General features: G+C 43.9%; 1 protein-coding gene across 1 annotated transcript; it reads right to left on the minus strand.

The window, feature by feature from the left end:
- Positions 1-1138: 1138 nt before the first annotated feature.
- On the minus strand, positions 1139-10060 carry TTR (transthyretin). The gene is made up of 4 exons (XM_086372881.1): positions 9968-10060; positions 8543-8673; positions 5072-5207; positions 1139-1389 (listed from the first exon to the last, which is right to left on the minus strand). The coding sequence occupies exons 1-4, from the start codon at positions 10034-10036 to the stop codon at positions 1282-1284; spliced, it is 444 nt and encodes a 147-aa protein (XP_086229007.1). The 5' UTR covers positions 10037-10060; the 3' UTR covers positions 1139-1281.
- Between the last annotated feature and the right edge of the window lie 13263 nt (positions 10061-23323).

Here is a 23323-nt window from a genome sequence, read left to right on the forward strand (position 1 = left end):
GTGGATTTGGGCTGGAGAGAATCGACACACTGTCTTCTCTCCATTTGTTGAATCGTGTTATCATCCTGCATGTGTGCTAAGTCGATTCAGTTGTGTCCAACTCTTTGAGACACTGTGGACTGTATAGCCTGCCAAACTCCTCTGTCCATGGGATTCTCCAGGCAAGAATACTGGAGTGGGCTGCCGTTTCCTTCTCTGTGGGAATCTTCTGACCCAAGGATTGAACACACGTCTGCTGCACTGGCAGGTGGATTCTTTACCACTGAGCCATCGGGGAAGCCTGCCTTGGACCATACCATAGCCCTTGTCAAGTCATGATGACACAGTTATCTTCTTAAAAGGCTGTGAGCTCTTCATTTGCAGGCACTCTATCTATCCTTAGGTTCACAGCATCTAAAGTAATGCTTGGCATACAGCAGTCTCTCAGTACCTGAAGTTTGGGTTAGTCTAGGTGAATTAGCAATGGCATCACACTCCAGTACTCTTGCCTGGAAAATCCCATGGATGGAGGAGCCTGGTAGGCTGCAGTCCATGGGGTTGCTAAGAGTCGGACACGACTGAGCGACTTCACTTTCACTTTTCACTTTCATGCATTGGAGAAGGAAATGGCAACCCACTCCAGTGTTCTTGCCTGGAAAATCCCAGGGACGGGGGAGACTGGTGGCCTGCTGTCTATGGGGTCGCACAGAGTCGGACACGACTGAAGTGACTTAGCAGCAGCAGCAGGTGAATTAGGGGTGCGAGGGTCCACTGATTACATCTCCTAGTCTGAGTCGGATTACAGGGCTCGAGTCACTCTTAGTCTGTCCCAGTGGAGCTGGGCTACTCTTGAAATCAGTAAAGCACTTAAATGCACAGAATAAAGAAGAGGACTTTAGGATTTGCCTTTTGCTATTCACCGAAGGTGAGAGGCAAAGATAGCTTTCTCATTTTCAGAATGTGTGTTTTTAATAGCCGCTGACCAGAACGAATATGTGCTTAGCTTGGAAAACTATGGAAATTTGGAGTTCCCCAGAGTGCCTCTAGAGATGTTTCTTTTAGTTCTTTGCATTTCTGTCAAATTTAGATTCTTTTTTTTTTTTTTTTGAGAGAGGATGACAAGGGAATCAAAAAAAGCAAGGACAAATGAAATGGGAAGTGCTTTAATAGGCATGTTTTATTGTTTCTGCCTATTTTCTAACATAGCTTATAAAGTGAAAACACTGCTTTAATAAAAATGGAATACTCTCGGTTACACCAAATCCTGTCCTTCATCCTTCAGGTCCGCCGAGGCAGGCATCCTCACGCCTTGGGACTGCTGACCAGGGCGGTGGTAGAGTAGGAGTAGGGGCTGAGCAGGGCGGCGATGGTGTAGTGGCGGGGGCCAGAGTCGTTGGCTGTGAACACCACCTGCAGGGAACACAGACAGTATTGCTTTCCAGCACAGCCCCCAACCGGAAATCATTCAGAGACTAAGGGAAGTCCAGTGCCAAAGAAATTGTTTTTATTTTCTTGTTTTCTGAAACGGTGCAAAAGGCAAAATTCCGAATATACTGGCCAACTAAGCTGTCGGAACCTTGCACAGCCCTTTCAATAAGATTCTTCACTCCCCACCCCCACCCATATAATTAGATCTCTCTTTAGGGGGGCAAATTCACACTGATAATCAAGGTGGCTCTAACCTGACTGAGAGAAATCACAGAACTCCTTATTGCTTGTGTCTCATGTTCTTGGTTTTGGAAAAAGGAAGAGAGAATGTAAAAACTGCCATTAGTGACCCAAAAGCCTAAGAATGATGGTTGCAAGCTCACCGCAGACTTAGAGACCCTAGAATTTTGAAGCCGGAAGGTAGCATTCTTCCCATTTCACAGATGAGTGAACCAGACCTCCGAGTTAGGGTGTTTGGCCCACGTTCATGAAGTGACAGAGCCAGGCTAGATGTTAAGCCACCTGTCTCCAAACCCGAGACATTTTTTTCCCCTACTATTCCTTTGCATCTCCTAACATGCAAAAGAATAAGTGTATTTTGTGTATATAACATGCAATGAAATACGGAGTCAAAGCATCGGAGGGTTCTATTTACAGTGCAAGCAGAGTATGGAAGATCATGTTGGAATTCTGCAATGCACACATGTTGGGGCTCTTTTAAGCTTTGGAACTGGGCAAATTGTCTATGAGAGCATGGTTCCCATTAGTTATATACTTCAGGCAAATTTCATAGAGCTGAGACTCCAAGTGCTGGGATAGTCTAGGTGCCCAGAGTGAGGCAAGTTGAGACAACTTGGTTCAGGAGGGAGATGGAGGGCAGCAAGCAGATATTTAGTTTTACTTATTTTATACAGAGGTCATGGATTGAACTTTGAATACACGATATATGCTGCTGCTGCTGCTAAGTCGCTTCAGTTGTGTCAGACTCTGTGCGACCCCATAGACGGCAGCCCAGCAGGCTCCCCCGTCCCTGGGATTCTCCAGGCAAGAACACTGGAGTGAGTTGCCATTTCCTTCTCCAATGCATGAAAGTGAAAAGTGAAAGTGAAGTCTCTCAGTCGTGTCCAACTCTTAGCGACCCCATGGACTGCAGCCTACCAGGCTCCTCCATCCATGGGATTTTCCAGGCAAGAGTACTGGAGTGGGGTGCCATTGCCTTCTCCAACACCCTATATAAGCACCTTTTATTTTAAATATGGACAAAGGAAACCTTGATGACTTGGGGATGGGAGAAAAAAAGATCCAATTAAACTGTACTGAAAACAAAAATATCAGAGCAGGAGGAGGTGAGAATCACTTAAGAGTCTCTGTGCAAGAAGGAGAAATATAGTATGACATCCCTTAAATGTGGAATCTAAAAAGAAACGATACAAGTGAACTAAGGTACAAAACAGACCCACAGAATTAGAAAACTTGCGGGGAGGGATAGTTAGGGAGTTTGGGAAGGTCGTGTACACACTACTGTATTGAAAATGGGTAACCAACAAGGACCTACTGTGTAGCACATGGAACTCTATTCAATGTCACGTGCCAGCCTGGGTGGGAAAAGGGTTGAGGGAGAGTGGATACATGTATATGTGTGGCTGAGTCCCTTCGCTATTATCTGAAACTATCACAACATTGTTAATTGGCTGTACCCCAATACAAAATAGAAAGTTTAAAGTCTGAAACCAAAAAAAGAATCTCTCTGCAGGAGAAAGGGCATTCCTTAAGGGCCACGTTTCTGGGAGCAGGTTAGGAGAATTTCTGATCTCTTGTAATGACATTGGCTTCCAGACTCATTTAATTCTTCCTAAAAATTGTAAATGGCATGATCTGCATTCAGAAATCCATGAGGTCGAGAGGACTAATAGTTCCAATGGAAATGTCTTGTCTTGTTAAATGTAATATGGCTGCCTGGGTCGTTGGCCAAGGCAGAGGTGACTAGTGCTGAAGGATGGCAGTGTTTTGGAAGGTCCTCAGAAGAAGCTGACAGAAAAGGAACTTATAGTTGAACCCACCACGCACCCACCGGTCACCCAAGTGAGGCACTGGGACTTAGGTATGACTCCTCACGCTCTCTCTCCTTCCCTGTTATCCATTCAGGCTCCAAGTTGGGCTCATGGTCCTGCCTGCAATGTCTTACATCAGTCACTTTCCCTCCATCCCAAGGGCAGGGATGTGTTTTCACTTCTGAATCTCTAGTTTCTAGCAGCCTTCTTAGCAATAGCAGGTTTTCATTTTTCAAATGTTTGTTTAATGAATACTGAAAGAGTGAAGAGCAGGCTGGGAAGCTAACATCTGATGGGCAGGAATAGCAGATCATGGGCAGGACAGTGCTGCGTCTTCTCAGATGGTCTCATCAGGCTGAGATCAGGGGGCATAAGGATTACAGGGGGTTGGTCTAGTGCTCCAGGGTGGGGCCTAGGACTCTAGGGGCAAAAGTCTTGTTCTGGGCAACATCTAAAGCCTGAAACCACCCAAGACAGGAGCTCCGCATCTTGTTGCCTGGCTGAGAAGTAGCCAGAGACATGCGTCTGGGTAGATAGGGCTTCCTCGGTGACCTGTGGGCCCCAGAAATCAAACAGGCCTAAGGTTTCCCTGGCAACACTGTCTACTAAAAGAAACGTTTTATGTCAATGAAAAGTCTCATCCATGACTAAGCAAGAGAGAATGGTTCCCTTTCATGCTGAGCTATTTTTGATGCAATTAGTTGATCTTTAACTCTGACCAGCATGTCTGGATTCTATTTCCATGGCAGCCATCTGTTTTACATGACTTGAGGAATTACAGACAAGGAAGACATAGGGATAACTTTGAGGTTCCCACTGCCTCATCAGCAGAGGAACAGAGTGTGAACCAGGGGCTACAATTGTGTCTTTATTATTATTATTAGCTTTTCTCACAGGAAGAAAGCTGAAGCACACTAAGGCTAAACCCAGCCTTGGCCCTGGTGGCAAATACTACTGTTTCTTCTGTTACTGGCCCCATGACCTTGACAAGTTACTTAACTTCCCTGTGCCTCACTTTCTTCACCCGTAAAATGGGGATAATAGGAATGACTGCAAGGCGTTGTTTACAAAGATCAAGTAGGTTAAATATAGAAAATGGGAGTAGTCTATGCTTGATAAGTTTCATCTGTTGTGTGGCTATAATTATTTTGAATTTACTGTTTCTGTATGTACTGTCCGAATTCAATTATCCAAACCTCTGGAAGCCAGATGAGTTCTAGAATGAAAAAGTTGTCAGATTTTAGAGAAGTAAAATGATGCATCTAATTTTTGTTGTGGGACACCCTAAGTTGGGGTCTGGAGCATTGCCTAATAATCCAATCTATTAGTATTTTTTCAGCAGACAAATAATCACATTCAGGGGAAGGAAATGAAATCTCTCAGGAGCATTTCATAAGTTCAGGTCCTGTTACTGAATGAATTATCGTCAAACAGAGGAAAAGTTTGCTTTTCAGAGTTTTGTGGATTTCTGGAGAAATGGGAAAGCCACTGTACTAGACTGACATTTTCTTTCTGACTTTTCTGTGGTGTGCAAAGTGCAAGCAGCGCATTTCCTGGGATTGCAAACAAACAGACAAAAAATAAAAAAACAATGCTGGCCTCCTTACACTCACCTCTGCAAATTCATGGAACGGGGAGATGCCAAGTGACTTCCAGTAGGATTTGGTGTCTAATTCCACTTTGTATAGTCCCTCTACAAATTTGTCCTCTGTGGTGAGCCCATGGAGCTCTCCAGATTCACTGGTTTTCCTAAAAGGTGCAAAAGCCCAGGTTAAGTTAGGCATTGAGGGAATAAATGCCATGGCAAGGTGACACCACACACAGACACACAAATGTGCACACACACTCCTATATACAGTTTGTGTATGGGAGTGTGTGTATTAGTCACTTAGTCTTGTCTGAGTCCTTGTGACCCCATGAATTGTAGCCCGCTAGGCTCCTCTGTTCATGGAATTCTCCAGGCCAGAATACTGGAGTGTGTAACCATTCCCTTCTCCAGGGGATCTTCCTGACCCAGGGATTGATCCTGAGTCTCCTGCATTGCAGGCAAATTCTTGACCATCTGAGCCACCAGGGAAGCCCAAGAATACTGCAGAAGGTAACCATTCCCTTCTCCAGGGGATCTTCCTGACCCAGGGATTGATCCTGAGTCTCCTGCATTGCAGGCAAATTCTTGACCATCTGAGCCACCAGGGAAGCCCAAGAATACTGCAGAAGGTAACCATTCCCTTCTCCAGGGGATCTTACCAACCCATGTGAAGATATATGTATATATATTTTTCCTCAATTAGGTCAGGATAGGGAAAATTTTAGTGACTGTCTAAAATTAACTAACAGAAAACTTGTCAGGAATGTTTCCAAAAGCTCATTGTAGATTTTTTTTCTCTTATGAGGTTTCACTTCAAAAGAGACTTTGCAACTAACCATTGGTGTCTGGGTGAAGTTTCATAACTACCCTGGAAGTGGCCGCGAGCAGCTCTGACTGTGGTTCCTTTGACCCCAGGGCCTCACTCCTCTCCCCTGTGGTGTGAGAGTGTCTTCCAGAGGTGGTATCATCTGTACACATGGTGGGGACTCCCAATGCAAGGAGAAACCTGTATCTGACTCTTTCATTGTTTATATAATTAAGCTCCTTGGCAGCTCTGTGCCATCAAAAAATACTAGGCAATTCATTTTTCTTTTTAAACTAAGCAACTTCTATTTCCATGTAAGTGCCCACTTGATAGGCTTCCTTGATGGCTCAGTGGTGAAGAATCTACCTGCCAACGCAGGAGGCATGGGTTCTACCCCTGGGTTGGAAAGATCCCCTAGAAAAGAAAATACTCACTCCAGTATTCTTTCCTTGGAAGTCCCATGGACAGAAGAGCCTGGTGGGCTACACAGTCCAGGGGGTGGCAAAGAGTCAGACCTGACTTAGCAACTAAAATGACAACCTGCTTGATGGCTGGTGTTAGAAATCGTTCTCAATTAGACAGCAAAAACTAGGACAGACTAAAACAGAATGGCTCTGTTCATTACTCTCCCACCTTTCTTCTTTGCTAGGAAGAAAACATTGATTTTTCCATTTTTTGTCATCAGAAAAAAAAAATTCCCACAAACATATGAATGCTTATGGCATCCATTTTATCTCATGCTTAAAATATTCTCTTAACTACTTTCCATGGTGTGCTTGGCATTTTATAGAAACATAAATGAATTAACAAATAGAAACTCAGTTGAAACCACACCAAAGGAAATGGTCTTTCCAGTGATGGATGAAGAGTCATCATGTGATTCTTGGGGTTCAACTAAAACCCACAGAAAATCTCTTCCTGAGAAACATAAACACTTAGAAGTATTGCTTGGTACTGAGGATTTCTTGGTTGTTCATTCTTCAGCCTGCCAATACAGAAGACATAAGAGACATGGGTTTGATCCCTGGGTTGGGAAGATCCCCTGGAGGAGGGCATGGCAACCCACTCCAGTATTCTTGCCTGGAGAATCCCATGGACTGAGCAGCCTGGTGGGCTATGGCCCACAGGGTCATGAAGAGTCAGACACTTAGCATGCAATGATGGATGAAGCGTCATTGTGTGATTCTTGGGATTCAGTTAGAACCCACAGACACTCTCTTGCTGGGAGACATAAACACTTAGCAGTGTTGCTTGCTACTGAGGGTTTCTTAATTGTTCATTCTTTTAGTTGGTTGGTTTAGATTTACTAATATGGATTTTCTTTGGAATGGTTACTAGTAGAGGTGGAGAAACTCTATGAAAGTTCTAAGGCAGCCAGTGAAGGGGAGAAATCATTTGGGCTCCTGGTCGGGGGGAATGCAAGGCTGGTCTGGGTCTGTGCTTGATGTCGTGTATCTTTCTCTTCTGTGTCCTTTCTTATGGAGCTTGACAACCCAGCCTCACAGAGCAGATGCTCCACTAGGCTTTGCTGGACAACAGCCCTGGACTCGGGATGATCCAGATAAACTACGGACAGCTGCCTAGTCCGTGCTATCCCTCAATTCCTTTTCTTTCATTAATATATTAACATAAATTCTACATCTTTCCTAATAGCACAAATCAAGGACTGTCAGCTTGAGTAATATGTGAAGGCATCTAGGAACCTAGAGCTCCTGAAATTTAATACACATTTTTGTAGGCGTGTATATGTGCATTTTCTTGGCATGGAATTCACAGTTTTCATCACCCTTTTTGAGTGGTTTGTGACTTCAGAAGGTGGTGAACTGGAGTGGGGGAATGGGAAGCTGTTCATGGTTCTGGTCACTCCCAGCTGGGCCGGGCAAGAGGGCATCCTTCTCAGGGCCCTCGTTCCCTCTGCCCACATTTTCAATCTACTTGCTGGTCTCCTTAGTGAATGATGTTATGAGGGACACTTTGGCTGAACCCACCTGCATTGGCCAGGGCACAATAATAACTTCTTGCCTGAGCCATCTCACAATAGGAGGTCCTGATAAGTAACCTGGAGTTGCTGCCAAAAACTAACCAGGGGAATTCAGGAGGGGTCAAAAGGAGGGAGGAGATGCCAGACCATGTGTCCTGCCAACCTCCCAGAAACCCTTGGGCTGGAATCCATCTTGGCTGAGAGGTGTGCTTGCCACCAGCTGGGACCCTGAGTCAGACCATCTATGGGCACAAGCGAAATGATTGGCCAGAGACAACCGAGAAAGCCAAGCCCACCTCTGTAAACCCTGAGACTGCGAGCCAGGAGTAAGAGTGGTCCTCCTGGGCTCTCTCCCCCTGCTGCTCTCCACTCGGGTGTCCCTTCCCAATAAAGTCTTTTGCTTTGTCAGCACATGTGTCTCCTCTGACAATTCATTTCCAAGGGTTAGACAAGAGCCCACTCTCGGGCCCTAGACGGGGTCCCCCTTTAGGTAACAGTGTGATCCAGATAAACTACGGTCATCTGCCTAGTCCATGCTGTCCCTCAATTCCTTTCCTTCCATTAATATATTAACACAAATTCTTCATGTTTGCTAACATCGCAAGACAAGGACTCTCAACTTGAGTGGTTATGTGAAGGCATACCAACCAGTGATGGGGGAACGAAAAGATATAACCAAGCCCCACATCTGGGAGCCCCAGGCAGCTCACCCCGAGGCAAATGGCTCCCAGGTCTCGTCAGCAGCCTTCTTGAACACTTTCACACCCACGTTCGCAGCAGGACTGCCCCGGACAGCATCCAGGACCTTGACCATCAGAGGACACTTGGGTTCACCAGCGCCCTGGGTGGAGAGAAGACAAGTGACAAGTCAATAAAGTTGGTCAGAGCCACAGGCTGCATCCTTTGTGGTGTGAGACCAGGAACACGGCAGCAGGGACGCAAGAATCCCATTTTCAGCGACAGATGGGTTGATGGTTAATGACCTTCCCTTACTCAGTGTAACACAGACACAATTGTCTCCAAAGAAAGAATAGTTTCTGCCTCTGGACATGCTGTGCTCTACTGGGGTTGTGTATTATGAACTTGAAGGGAGATAATGGTCCCTCTGAAAAGAATGGTTTTGTTAAGCCTCCTCATCTGAGTGGAGTTACTGCAAGATATAATATGCCACAGGACCAAATAGGAGCTTCCCTGGTAGCTCAACTGGTAAAGAAGCCACCTGCAGCACAGGAGACCTGGGTTCGATCCCTGAGTCGGGAAGATCCCCTGGAGGAGGGCATGGCAACCCACTCCAATATTCTTGCTAGGAGAATCCCATGGACAGAGGAGTCTGGTGGGCTATGGTCCACGGGGTCCCAAAGAGTCGGACACAACTGAGTGACTAAGTATAGCACAGGACCAAATAGCTTTTCCTGAGAACATTTTACTCAGCTGTTGCTGTAGCAGTTCCTTCTTGCTAGTTGCTGTAAAATAAAGCCAGATGATTTCATGATCCTTTTCACAGTTTTATTCTTCTAAGCCAAGCATCCCCAACTTCTGGGATCTAATGCCTGATGATCTGAGGTGGAGCTGATGTTATAATGATAGAAATAAAGTGCACGATAAATATAATACTCTTAAATCATCCCCCAACCATCCCCCAACCCCCACCTTCCAGTCTGTGGAAAAATTGTCTTCCATGAAACCAGTTCTTGGTGCCAAAAAGGTTGGGGTCCACTGTCCTAGGGGATTTAAGAATTAGATATTGGACTAGAAGGTTGTGCACCAAGCCTTTGAAGAATTAATCAGTACATACTTTTTGATTAGCTAAAGGGAAATTAGCTTTATCAAAGGTCAAGCTTCTGAAAATTCAGTAGTCACAGCTTCCAGAATATCAGATCTTTATTTCTACCATTCATCTGAGGGAACCGAGGCACCACTGCAAAGTCATAGAGGAGGGCGCCCAGGATCCGAGCCCCAGTTTAGTAAGCTCTGCAGAACTTCATTCTTTTTGAAGTTTGGATCAATGACATTTAAAAATAGATGCCGGCTGCCCTGGCCCCAGTAACAAAAGTGGGTTGGCAAAGCAGGAAGAAGTCACTTGTACTTCATCCATAGGAGACAGATGAAAGAACATCAGAGAGTCAGACACTCACCACAGAGCCAGCCTCAGACACAAACACCAGTCCAGCGAGACAAAGGAGGAACAGACGGAAGGAAGCCATCCTGCCAAGAACTGCTGGGTCCCTGAGCAGACTGCCCCCAGCTCCAGGCTTTTATACTCACTTCACCCCAGCCAAGCTGCTGATCCCTGCCAACCGGACTCCAAACCTGCTGATTCTGATTATTGACTTAGTCAACAAAGGGAGAATAAGTAACCCACACAAATATGAACCTTGCCTAGAGAGATTAGAGCATCAGAACATTAGCTCTATGAAATATTCCTTTAAAAAAAAAAGCCTTTATGGACATATTCTTAACGGGTCATTTGACCAGCTAAATCACCAAAACAAAACCACCAAAGCAAAACAAAAATACTCTTCTCTGTGCTCGGCTGGATGCAGTAACATTCTTGGAATGTTTTTTTTATCCCATAACATTTCTATGCATGTTTTTCCACTTTCTGCACATTTTATCATTTATTTTAAATGATCGATTCAAGTTGTGATTTATTTCACATGGAATGACATTTGGCTGTGCTCAGTTGTGTCTGACTCCTTGTGACCCCATGGACTGTAGCCCACCAGCCTCCTCTGTCCATGGAATTTTCCAGGCAAGAATACTGGAGTAGGTTGCCATTTCCTCCTCCAGGGGATCTTCCCCACCTAGGGATCGAACCCGTACCTCCTCTTTGGCAGGTGGATTCTTTACCACTGAGCCACCTGGGAAGCCCAATGACATTTGGCTGCACAGACTTAAGTACAGTGCACCAGAAAACATCATTACACTTGAGCTATGTCTATGAGTCGACAAGGGAAAAACCTTTGGCAGTGCTTACATTTTAAAAACCCATGTTTCAGCCAAACTGAAAGTCATTTGGAAGTTTGGCTTAGTCAGCAATTTCTCCACAATTGTTGTATTCTTTTGAGAAAAGATTCTCGACCCAAGGAATAATGACACATTTAAAACTGTCATCCATGAGCCTGAAATACAGAGAGCCAGAGATTTTTTTATGGCCTCTCCTCCACTGTATGTGCAGAAACAAGTTTCCCCAGCTGACTTTTGTCAGAATCAAAATTTCTGGATGGCAATAGAAATGACCATGAGAGCTAGAAGCCATCGCTGACAACAGATTCTCTTTCTCTTGACCAACTTCCAAGTCCAGCATTTATATTCATTTGATGATTCATTGATCAAGTACCGGCTCTTGTGTGCATGTGTGTGCATCTATATGGATGTGGCTTTGTTCATGGATTAAGACAGGTTTTGTCCTGATAGAGACATATATGGAGAAGATGCAGAGAAGATGGACAACCATTTTGGACAACCACATGTCAAGGGCTAGTTCAGTTTCAAGCTTGAGAGCTGGGGGAGGATTCCCCTAGTTGACAGCTTGGAAGAAACTACACAAAAGATCATGAAGAGCTTTTTAGAAAGTGGTAGAAGGGACAGGAAGGCATTCCAGGAATATGGAAATGTGCAGGGGAGTTGGTTGACCTCAGGAAAACACCAACAAGCAAATCCAGTTTAGAGCATAGCTAGAAATGGAATCTCACAGGCTTAGAATCTGACTCTGAAGTAGCAAAGGAAAGAGTGTTGAATTTGAAGTTCGATGACCTGAGTCCTAAATCTCAGTCCAGTTCCCAGGATTACCTTCTTTGAATTATTTAATATCTCAGATACTAAGCTTACACATTTGTAAAACAGAAATACCTACTTATTTTTGGCCGCTTCTCACAGCTTGTGGAATCTTAGTTCCCTGATCAGGGACTGAACCCGGGTCTTGGCAGTGAAAGTGCTAAGCCCTAACCACTGGGCAGCCAGGGGATTCCCTGAAACACCCACTTTTCCACTTCAAAGAACTATTCTAGTAACTTTTTACATGAGATAATACAAAAGCTCCTAGTAAACTGTTAGCCTCATTCTGTTATAAAGTATAGTTTACAAAAAGAGTTCAACATCTCTGCTAAGGAGAAAATCCTTTCTCATATCTTTCATATATTGTCACCTAATATTCTCTGGACTATTTCTCAGTGCTCATAACTTGGATGGGGAGTCTGTTTTTTGACTATGGATCTTAAACATTTGAATATGCTCTCATATCCCAAGTCAATCTTCCTTCAATGCATCTTAGTGCTGCTTCTGTTAAAGCCTAGAAATATCTCCTAGAAATGTCTAAATTAAAACCTAGACATTGTGAACTGGCAACCCTGGGCTGCCTGCAGCCCATTGACACATTATATTTGGCCTGAGGAATGTGTCTTTAAAAAATTTTGAAACAGTTGTTAAAATTGAGACATTGCCTAAAAATGTGGATTTCTGGCTTCTCTTGGGAAATCAGAAAAGAATGTAGCATTAGGTCTGTTCGCACATGTGATGATAATCACCTGGCTTTCATTCTACAATGCCCAGGCCTCTCCTTCCACCCCAAGCCTAGGTAACATCTCTAGTGGCACTCTCACACTTGAGCAGTTTTCTCTCGTTACACATGTTCTGTTTCTCTCATCTATGTTTCCCGCCTGGCCTCTTGAAAATTTGAGTTTGAAACTGCTGGTCTTCTAACAGCCACTTGAGAGCCGAGTGACAGCTTGTTTTCAATTTGCCAAATAGTCCCACTTCTCTGAACAATTCCTTTTCAGACATACTTCCCAGAATCCTCACCACCCAGAACTTCCTCGTCTGATACATTCCAATTGGTGGCCAGGGCTTCTTTTCAAATGGGGCCCTCTGAACTGGATACATGCTTCAGCTGGAATCAGGACACTGTGCAGGACTTTGAGACTGTAACCTTCTTTTGGTCAGTCCCATGGTTTTTCCAGTTAGTCATGTATGGATGTGAGAGTTGGACCATAAAGCAGGCTGAGCACCAAAGAATTGATGCTTTTGAGTTACGGTACTGAAGAAGACTCCTGAGACTCCCTTGTACTGCAAGGAGATCAAACCAGTCAACGCTAAAGAAAACCAACTCTGAATATTCATTGGAAGGGCTGAAGCTGAAGCTGAAGGTCCAGTACTTTGGCCACCTGATGTGAAGAGCCAACTCATTGGAAAAGACCCTGATGCTGGGAAAGATTGAAGGCAGGAGAAGTGGGTAACAGAGGATGAGATGGTTGGATGGCATCACTGACTCAATGGACATGAGTTTGAGCAAACTCCAGGAGATACTGAGGGACAAGGAAGCCTGGTGTGCTGCAGTCCATGGGGTCACAGAGAGTCGGATAGGACTTCCACAACAACTACTACGAATGATGCCTCCTGAGCGCATCCTTAACTGTGGCAGCTGTGACCACATCTCCCCATCCTAACACTACCCATTTGACTGCTTGGTCACAATGGTCTAAAATCACCATGTATCATCCATCATCTGTGCTTTTGTCGTTTATGAATCTTATTTGGTTTTTACCTTTATTGAGGTGTATTGGACAAATGAAGTTGTAAGACATTCAACGTGCATATTGTGGTGGTTTTGTACATGTATACATTGTGAAAGGATTCCCACCATCTAATTAATGAACATCCATCTCCTCATGTATTTATGTATTTTTTTCTTTTTAGTGAGAGCATTTATGTTCTACTCTCTTAGCAAATTTTAATTATATAATACAATGTTACCAACTTGGCCCTGTGTGCTCAGTACTCAGTCGTCTGACTTTGTGACCCCATGGACTGTACCCAGCCAAGCTCCTCTGTCTATGGAATTTTCCAGGCAAGAATACTGGAGCGGTTTGCCATTTCCTACTCCAGGGGATCTTCCCAGCCCCAGGGATTGCACCCAGGTCTGCTGCATCTCTTGAATTGGTGGGCAGATTCTTTACGGCTAGTGCCACCTGGGAAGCTCATTATAAACTTCAGTCACCATGTTTTACATTAGGTCTTCAGACTATTTATCTTATGGCTGGAAGCTTGTACCCTTTAACCAAACCCTTTCTATTTCTTCCACCCCTCCAGCTCCTGGCAGCCACTTTTCTACTCTCTGTTTCTAAGTTCAACTTTTTTATACTCTACACATGGGTGAGATCATACGTTTGTCTTTCTCTGTCTGGCTTATCTTCCTTAACATAATGCCCGCAAGGTTTATCCATGTTGTTATAAATGGCATTTTTTCTCTTCTTTTTCATGGCTGGATTATATTTCATTGTATGTATACATACCACACCGTATTTATCCATCCATTCATAGACAGATATTGAGTTGTTTCCATATCTTGGCTGTTGTGAATAATGCTGCAATGAACATGGGAGTATACTTATCTCTTCAAGATCCTTTTTCCGTGTCCTTTGGATATATACTGAGAAGTGAGGTTGCTGGACTTTATGCTAGTTCTATTTTTAATTTTTTGAGGAACCTCCATACTGTTTTCAATAGTTGCTGTACCAATTTACATTCCATCAGCAGCACACAAAGTGTGCTTTTGAATTATGGTACTGAGTTATGGTGCTTTCCTTTTCTTTACATCCTGGCCAGCACTAATTATCTCCTGTCTTCCTTATGGGGCTTCTCGGGTGGCTCAGTGGTAAAGAATCCACCTGCCAAGGCAAGAGATGCAGGAGACATGGGTTTGATCCCTGGGAAGATCCCCTGGAGAAGGAAATGACAACACACTCCAGTATTCTCACCTGAAAATTCCATGGACAGAAGAGCCTGACAGGCTACAGTCCACGGGGTCTCAAAGAGTCAAACATCACTGAATGACTGAGCACGCACCCACATCTTCTTTATGATAGCCATTCTGTCAGGCATGAGGCAATATCTTGCTGTGGTTACCATTTATGAACTGTAACCTAAATATGGGGACCTATGTTCATGTCTGATCTATCTCCTCGTGTTAGTTCATCACCTGCTAATTGATTCCATCATTTGTTGTAGCAGCACACCCTCCAAGTCTCATGCTCTTGGCTGCTTTGGCTTGCTTGCCTTCTGAACCACCACTGACCTGGAAATCATTAATAAGTTTTGAGTTTGAACAACACAAGGAGATAGAGGGAAACTGAAACCACAGGGAGCATCTTGCATCTGATTGTGGAATCACCCATAAACTTGCAGAGATGGAGATGATTTTTAACATAAAAAGAGGGGAAAATTCTGGCAGATACCTAAAGAGCAAATGTAAATAATGTGAATTAAAAGAAAGAGAGTCCCAGGAGAAGATGCTAACAGCGTTTCTGGTGAGAGAAGAGCAAGGCCGAGTAGGAAGGAGGAAATGAAGCGAGTGGAGGTACATTCTTGCTCAAGTTTGTACAGAGCAAATGGCAATGCCAAATAAAAGAACTCCAGTGTTTCTTGCCTAAGAGGCAACTTGTGATGAAAGAGAGTTATAAGGATAAACACAAACTCCCAAAGATAAGAGGGCCTGCCTTTCCGTGTTTATTTGAGTTTGTGAAAGCTCTTTTAGAAAGATGGTTACATGGGGTCCAACAGGAGAGAAGAATTAAGGTCAAGGGTCACCATGTTCCTGGAGTCCTAAGTGGTTGCTGTAGCAACTGTGCTTTCTAGAGGGAGTATTAGCAGCCATAGGAGCCAGTGCCAGAAAACAAAGGTGCATTAGTGAAACATTTCCACCATAAATGTATGTCTTGTCTTAGCCATGTACTGTTTTTCTTCACATTCTGAGCATGGGGCTGATGCCTAGATGTTTGTTGTTCAGTCACTAAATCATGCCCGACCCTTCGCGACCTCATGGACTGCAGCATACCCGGCTTCCCTGTCCTTCCCTATCTCCTGGAGTTTGCTCATACTCATGTCCATTGAGTCAGTGATGCCATCCAATCATCTCGTCTTCTGTCGCTTCCTTCTCCTCTTGCCCCCAACTTTCCCAGCATCGGGCCTTTTCCAATGAGTCAGCTCTTCACCTAGATGTTTAGTTGAGGTAGAAAAGACCAATTTGATGACCCTATTCCTCCTTTTACTACAGACATATGTGATAGTTAATGAACAAGTCGGGACTGCTCTCTGTTTACGATTCTTCTACCCTCTCTACCCTTCTTCTACCTCTCTATTCACCTCTATTCACCCATGTTGTTACCTCTCTACCCTTCTACCCTTCTACCTCTCTACCCTCTTCTACCCTTCTAATGGACAAGCTTATTTATTAATTTTTTAAAAATCACAAATTCTTTCTTCATTTGTTTTCTGAGGGTGCCTGGCAACTGCATTTCAGTGATCTGTTGACCTGAAATGCCCACTAATATTCTTGTGAGAAAGCTGATTAGCTAGAGAGTTGGTTGGCCAGGTATTTGGACTGGATCTCACAGGGGAAGGGAGCTGGAAGGGAATGACATGAGGCCCTGGATCGCGCAGGCTAAAGAATTCAATTTTGTCAGCTCCCCTTGAGGTGACTAAACCCTGAGGATTTCATTAATGGTAAGAAAATTATAAAAGACTCATTTTAAAACCATAATACCAATTTAATTAATAGTCAGATGGTTGCTGAGTAAACAAGGAATTAGAACAAAGGGACTTGACTAACTTTTTTAAGCCTAGAAAATTGCCTTACTTCAGGGCAGAGGACACTTTTCTTGTGCTTGGAATGCTTCTGTCTTGTCTACTCTGTCTTTCCTCTGGAAATTTCTGAATAAACACAGAAAAAGTCTTTTCCTTTGTCTTTCCTTTTTTTCATTGCCCATAAAGGCAGCCATATCAATGGGATCATACAGTATGTAGCCTTTTGATTCTGGCTTATTTCTATTAATAAATGCTTTGGATATTCACCCATGTTGTTACATGTTTCATTAATTTCCCTGTTAATTTATAAGTAGTGGCCATTTGAATGGATATACTACAGTGTATTTGTCCACTCAGCACTTATTGGATACTTCAGTTTCCAGTTTTTGATGATGATCTTGTACTTTTTACATGTAAAAAGCAATGTTCTTAAACAGATGGAGAACACATCTGAGAACTGTGGGTAGTATATATAGGCTGAAATGGATCACCTGAAAGACTCAGAACTTGTGATGTGAGAAATGCATGATAAAATCAGCCTGTAATGGAAAAAAGCAGAGCCATTCCAAGTCATCTTAATAGAGATTCTTAACCTGGGGTCTGCAAACTGTTAGTGTCTGTGGGTAAAATTCAGAAAACTTGTGATGTGTGCGTGCAATGTCATTTCAATCGTGTCCAACGCTTTGGGACCCTATGGACTGTAGACCACCAGGCTACTCTGTCCATGGGATTCTCCAGGCAAGACTACTGGAGTGGGTTGCCATTTCCTTCTCCAGGGGATCTTCCCAACCCAGGGATTGAACCCAGGTTTCTTACATTGCAGGCAGATTCTTTACCATCTGAGCCGCCAGGGAAGCCTAATAAATGTAGACAATAAACCAAAATAGTTATTAGCAGTATCTGTGAATTTGCCACAAATAGAAACCACAGATATTTTCATAATCATCTAGTTGGTGGATATATTTTAAAATGGTATTTATTCTCATTACTTTGCCAACAAAGGTCCGTCTAGTCAAGGCTATGGTTTTTCCAGTAGTCATGTATGGTTGTAAGAGTTGGACCATAAGGAAAGCTGAGTGCTGAAGAACTGATGCTTTTGAACTGTGGTGTTGGAGAAGGACTGCAAGGAGATCCAACCAGTCCATCCTAAAAGAAATCAGTCCTGAATATTCATTGGAAGGACTGATGTTACAGCTGAAACTCCAATACTTTGGCCACCTGATGTGAAGAACTGACTCATTTGAAAAGATCCTGATGCTGAGAAAGATTGAAGGCAGGAGGAGAAGGGGATGACAGAGGATGAGATGGTTGGATGGCATCACCAACTCAATGGACATGAGTTTGAGTAAGCTCCAGGAGATGGTGATGGACAGGGAGGCCTGGTGTGCTGCAGTTCATGGGGTCTCAAAGAGTCAGACACGACTGAGTGACGGAACTGACTGATACTCATCACTACTTTGAAGTTATGGTAGTTATTAGATCCAATGCTAGATTTTGTAGTTAATAACAATACATATATATCACAATTTAAAAAATATTTTAAAGTGTCATTTTAATGTCATTGATTTCCTTTGTAATCCTCTATATTTAATTTTATGAACAATGAGATTAAAAATCTGGGGAAAGAGATAGGATGGACCTGAGGCCAGCATGGCATGGCTGTACTCTAATGGAATCTACTAGCATATGTAAAGTAAGAAAATGGGAGTTATCCTTAAGATTGGTTAGCAGTGGAAGGAAATAAAGAGGAAATTGGATGTTGGTTGTTGGACTGAAGATTTATAGTTTTATGAACAGGATTTCCCCTGGATTAGGAAAGGGTGTCATAAAGAATTCCCTGAAATGTAGAGAAATTATCTGTCGTTCTGGCCTGTGTGGCACTGTTTCTCATGGGATGACACTACATCAAATTCTTATTGATACTTCAGTATTTGTGAGCTTGGTTGTAAGAGTACATCTCTGAGATTTCAGATGAAACAGTGGTTCTGAGACTGCACAGTTGACTTTGAACGTTGATCAGCCCATGTGATTTGGCAAATTCACCCAGCAAATGGCTCCTAGGGAAAGGCCAGCTGGGCTCCATCAGGAGACACTCCCTGATCTCAGCAAAAGCCCCTCTTACAAGGTCAATACCAGTAGGTGAGCTGGTGTGGTTTCACTGGTTTTGAAGAAAGGAGTGGATGCAACAGATAGTGCTGAGCAGATGGAGGCCAGAGAGACAGGTTGTCAAGAGCGGAGTGGTAGATGATTCTCCACTATTTAGACCCAAGCAGAGGAAAGAGGGGCCCTCTAACAGAAAGACAGAAGGCAGTGAATCAGAACAACAGCCAAGTAAGCTGAAGTTCTCATTTATGGAAAGGGCAGTCATCTGAATACTTAAAGGCAGAGGCCAGGGAGACCATGCAAGTTTAATGTCCCCAAAACAACCATACTTTCCCAAAACATGGTCCTTAGACTTCCTTGGAGATCCAGTGGTTAAGACTCCACCCTTCCACTGCAGGGGGCACGGGTTCAATCTCTGGTCCAGGAACTAAGATCCTGCATGCATCGGGGGGTGTGGCAAAAAAAAAACTCCACAAAACACAAGGTTCTTAGTGTCCTAGAGGAGAACATTCTGGACCATTGGACCAAGAGAATGTAACAGTGTAGGGATTCTTAGGTCGATCTACATCATCACTTAAAGATGCAAAAGTAAGATTGATTTGTCCAGTTGACATGACCTTGAGACCCGCTGTGGGGAAAAAAAGGGGGCAGGGCGGTTAACCTACAAACCAGCTTGCTCTTCTCTGTCCCCGTGAGCGCAGACTCCCTCTCCTCTCCCTTTTCAGCTTTTCTGTTCACTTGTTCTCACTGCCACTTCATCACTCCCCTGCCCATTCCTTCCACTGAATTCTGGGAGACTTTGGTCCTCCTGTGCCCATACTGCCCTGTTTCCTTAGCTGGTGTCCCCATTGCTCTGTCTACCTCTTCATTGTAACTGAAATCTGGTTTCTCCCCAACACTGCATTTCTTTTGAGCTTTCTTTCATGGCACCAACTTCCCCATCTGACCAAGAAACCCTAGAGTCCTCATTACTCCTATGAGGGATTTGCCTGCCTGTGTCCCACAGTCAGACTTCACTTTCTCTCACCAGGCACCCTATATGCCTCTTATTCTTAATCTTCTGCCATTTCCCCATCCAGGTATCCCCCCACCATCTGACTGGAGGAAGATGGCGATGTGCTAAGCTTGCTTAAGGAAAAGTGACAGAATTACCTTGATCATGCCCTCAAAAAATTCATTTAATTCTTGTGTAACCCTCATTTCAGCTTGTGTATTCTTATACCCATACCCGTGCTTCATTGATTCCTTGTTGCCCTTCCTATATATTCTTAGATTTGGGTTAAACACTCAACCTTCGCTTCTTTTGTGAACTATTCTGTGACCCTTCTGCTTCCATTCCCCCATTCAGAAGACAGCTCATTATTTTTTTGTTTTAAATTACTCTCCTAGTTTTCCCCTTTCTAGACTGATGTTCCCACTTTGACCTTGATCTTGATTTCTCTTCTTTTAAGATCATCCATGACCTACTCTTCATTGTACTTCACCCTTCTCCCCACCTCTTTCCTTCCTTTGTGCCTGAAAACTAACTCACGTCAGCCTAGGTGATACCTCCCTCCTGTCCTTCCATTCCCACCACCACTAAAGGGTACTCACTTCTCCCTTCTCATCATGCATGGTGGGGATGACAGTCTAGTTTCCCTGCCACTTCCCTCTTCCAAGATTGCCTTTTACTGCAAGGGTTCTTGTCTTCACAAAACCCAGAGGTACCCTATCAGCTGTGTCTATCTTGATCCTTTACTCCACAGCTGCTCTATCACCTCTTTGTAGAAACATCCAACTTGGTTCTTTCTGGCCTGACTCGTTGGTCCCCTAATTGCTCGTCTATCTGAGTATCCCAATCATGTCTCCAACAACATGTCTAAATGTGAACTTCACAATCCCCATTGCCTCCCACCTTCTTCCTGCCCCCATCACTCTTTCTCCAAGTGGCATTACTATGCTCTCTGTTGGTCAGGATTAAACCTCTGGAGTTACATTTGAATTCTCCCCCTCTTTGGCACCAAAATTTAAAAGTAACAGCATTTCTGTGTCCAAAATATTTCCTCCATTTCTCACTTTCTGTTTCCACAGCTGCCAACTGAATTTCAACCTTCATTGCTAATCACATAGCTTTCTCTAAGTATGTCTAATTGGTCTCCTTCCTGCTAATCTATTTTCCATATAATCTTTTCTATAAGCTACTGCCAAGTTAATCTTCTTAATGCATACCTCTGATTACATCACATCTCTCTTCAAAAGCTTGCTGTCACTCCCCATGATCAGCTAAGTAAAGTCGAATGTCCTTTGCCTGACATTCAGGAATGGCCAAGATTTGGTTCTATTCCATTGACTCCATTGACTGTGATGGTCCTCCAGCACTAGCTGGACCTTGGACAGATCCCGTGACATGCTGCCCCTGGGTCCTCACCCCTTCCTTATCCTGCTGCCTGCCCAAAGGAGCAAACAGAGCTGCCCAGAGGCTTCTAGTATTTGAAAGGCAACCCACTAGGGAGGGGTGAGACTTGAGGCCGAGGTTTCAGAGAGGAGGTGGTTTCAGAAACCCAGAGAAATAATGACAAAGGCAATGATATCAGAGAGAAAAGTCCAGATGAGACGCGGTGTGTGTGCATGTGTGCGTGTGTGTGTGTGTGTGTGTGTGTGTGTGTGTTTGCGCATGCGTTAAGTCATGTCCTCCTCTTTGCGACCCCATGGACTGTAGCCTGCCCAGCTCCTCTGTCCATGGAATTTTCCAGGCAGAATACTGGAGTAGGTTGCCATTTCCTTCTCCAGGGCATCTTCCTGACCCACAGATCTAACCCCTGTCTCCTGCTTGCCAGACAGATTCTTTACCACTGTGCCACCTGCGAAGCCTTGAGACGCAATGATGGAGGTAGAAATAAGAGATCCTGGTGACATCAGGAACAGAAAATGAGTGAGAGGGAAGAACCAAGCTCCGCTTGAGTATTTTACCTTGGAAGCTAAAATTAGATGTTTCGATGATAAAATCATTGGCTTATATAGTTAGAAATATGAAAGAAAGTGAACCTAGCTTTGGACATGAAGGGTTGATATCCAGGCACCCAAGCGCAGATAACAGTTGGAAATGATAGCCTGGGAGACGGAGCTTGGGAGAAATCATGCTGGAGATGGAGATTCAGGGTCATGAGCCTGTAGGATGGATCCAGCACTTGGAAGTCACCAATAGATATTAGCAGTAAGAAGTGTAAAGACAGAACCCTGGGGTAAAGTAACATTTAGTCAATGGTAAGATCAAGAGAAGCCTGAAACCTAGGTTTTTCCTAGGCAGAAGTTACCTCTTTCCTTTAATACGTTTTATACATCCCTTAAGGGCTTTGCAGGTGGCGCTAGTGGTAAAGAACCCACCTGTCAATGTAGGAAACATAAGAGACATGGGTTCTATCCCTGGGTTGGGAAGATCCCCTGGAGGAGGGCATGGCAACCCACTCCAGTATTCTTGCCTGGAGAATCCCCATGGATAGAGGTGCCTGGTGGACTATAGTCCATGAGATCATAAAGAGTCAGACACTACTTGAAGCAACTGAGCCTATAGCATACATCCCTTAAACATTTATGCTGTTCATCGGAGCTGTGTGTACTCACAGTTTCTTTTTCCTTGAGTGTTCGTGCCTTGAGAACAGAGGCAATGCCTTCTGATATTTTGGGTCCTAGTCTCTAGTTAGTGCAGGACGTGGCATACAGGAAACACCCCCAAAATGCTGACCAAATAATTTAATAAATGAAAGAAGAGTCACCTCCAGGTGCAGCTAGGTTTTGCTTGCTCTCTCAATGGACCAACATTTACATTGCCCTCCACACCCAACTTTTGGCATTTCTGATGGCAGATCAACAATCTAACTGCCATTTTCCTATGTTCTTACTTAAAAAAGCGTTTGTATTGAAATATACTTGCTTTACAATATTATATAAGTTACAGGTATATAGTATAGTGCTTCACAACTCTTCTTAAAGGCTAGACTATGTTTATAGTTGTAAAATACTGGCTATATCCCCCACATTGTATAATATATCCTTATAGCTTATTTTATACCTGATAGTTTGTACATCTTAACCCCATTCCCCTGTGTTGCCCCTCCTCCTTCCCTCTCCCCACTGGTAACCACTAATCTGTTCTCTACATCTGTGAGTCTGCTTCTTTTTTTATTATATCCTCCAGTTTGTTGTGTTTTTTGAATCCAAATATAAGTGATAGAAAGAAAGAAAAGAAAGTGAAGTCATTCAGTTGTGTCCGACTCTTTGCAACCCCTTGGACTGTGTAGCCCACCAGGCTCCTCCGTCCATGGAATTTTCCGGGCAAGAGTATTGGAGTGGGTTGCCATTTCTTTCTCCAGGGGATCTTCCCGACCTAGGGATTGAACCCGGGTCTCCCACATTGCAGGCAGACGCTTTACCATCTGAGCCACCAGGGAACGTGATATCATGCAGTAATTGTCTTTCTCTGTCTGACTTATTTCACTTAGCATAATATCCTCCAAATCCATCCATGTTACTACAGAGTAAAATGTCATTCTTTTCTAAGGCTGAGTGGTACTCCATTGTGTATGTGTATCACATCTTTATCTGTTCATCTGTTGATGGGTGCTTAGATTGCTCCCATATCTTTGCAACTATAAACAATGCTGCTGTGAACATTGGAGAGCATGTATCGTTTTGAGTGTTATTTTTTTGATAAGTACCCAGGAGTGTAATTGCGGAAGTTGGTGATGGACAGGGAGGCCTGGCATGCTGTGGTTCATGGGGTTGCAAAAAGTTGGACATGACTGAGTGACTGAACTGAACTGAATGCTAGT

Source organism: Bos grunniens, chromosome 24 (genome assembly GCF_055505025.1).
Source record: "Bos grunniens cultivar Pamir isolate PY7600 chromosome 24, Bosgru_T2T1.0, whole genome shotgun sequence".
In the NCBI taxonomy this organism is placed as follows: Eukaryota; Metazoa; Chordata; class Mammalia; order Artiodactyla; family Bovidae; genus Bos; species Bos grunniens.

Excerpts from the sequence above, each read along its gene's own strand:
- TTR (XM_086372881.1), bottom strand. The coding sequence starts at position 10,036 with ATGGCTTCCTTCCGTCTGTTCCTCCTTTGTCTCGCTGGACTGGTGTTT. Across the intron at positions 5,208-8,542 it reads TGGGAGCCATTTGCCTCGGG|GAAAACCAGTGAATCTGGAG; the intron begins GTGAGCTGCCTG and ends TGCACCTTTTAG. Across the intron at positions 1,390-5,071 it reads CGTTCCATGAATTTGCAGAG|GTGGTGTTCACAGCCAACGA; the intron begins GTGAGTGTAAGG and ends TGTTCCCTGCAG.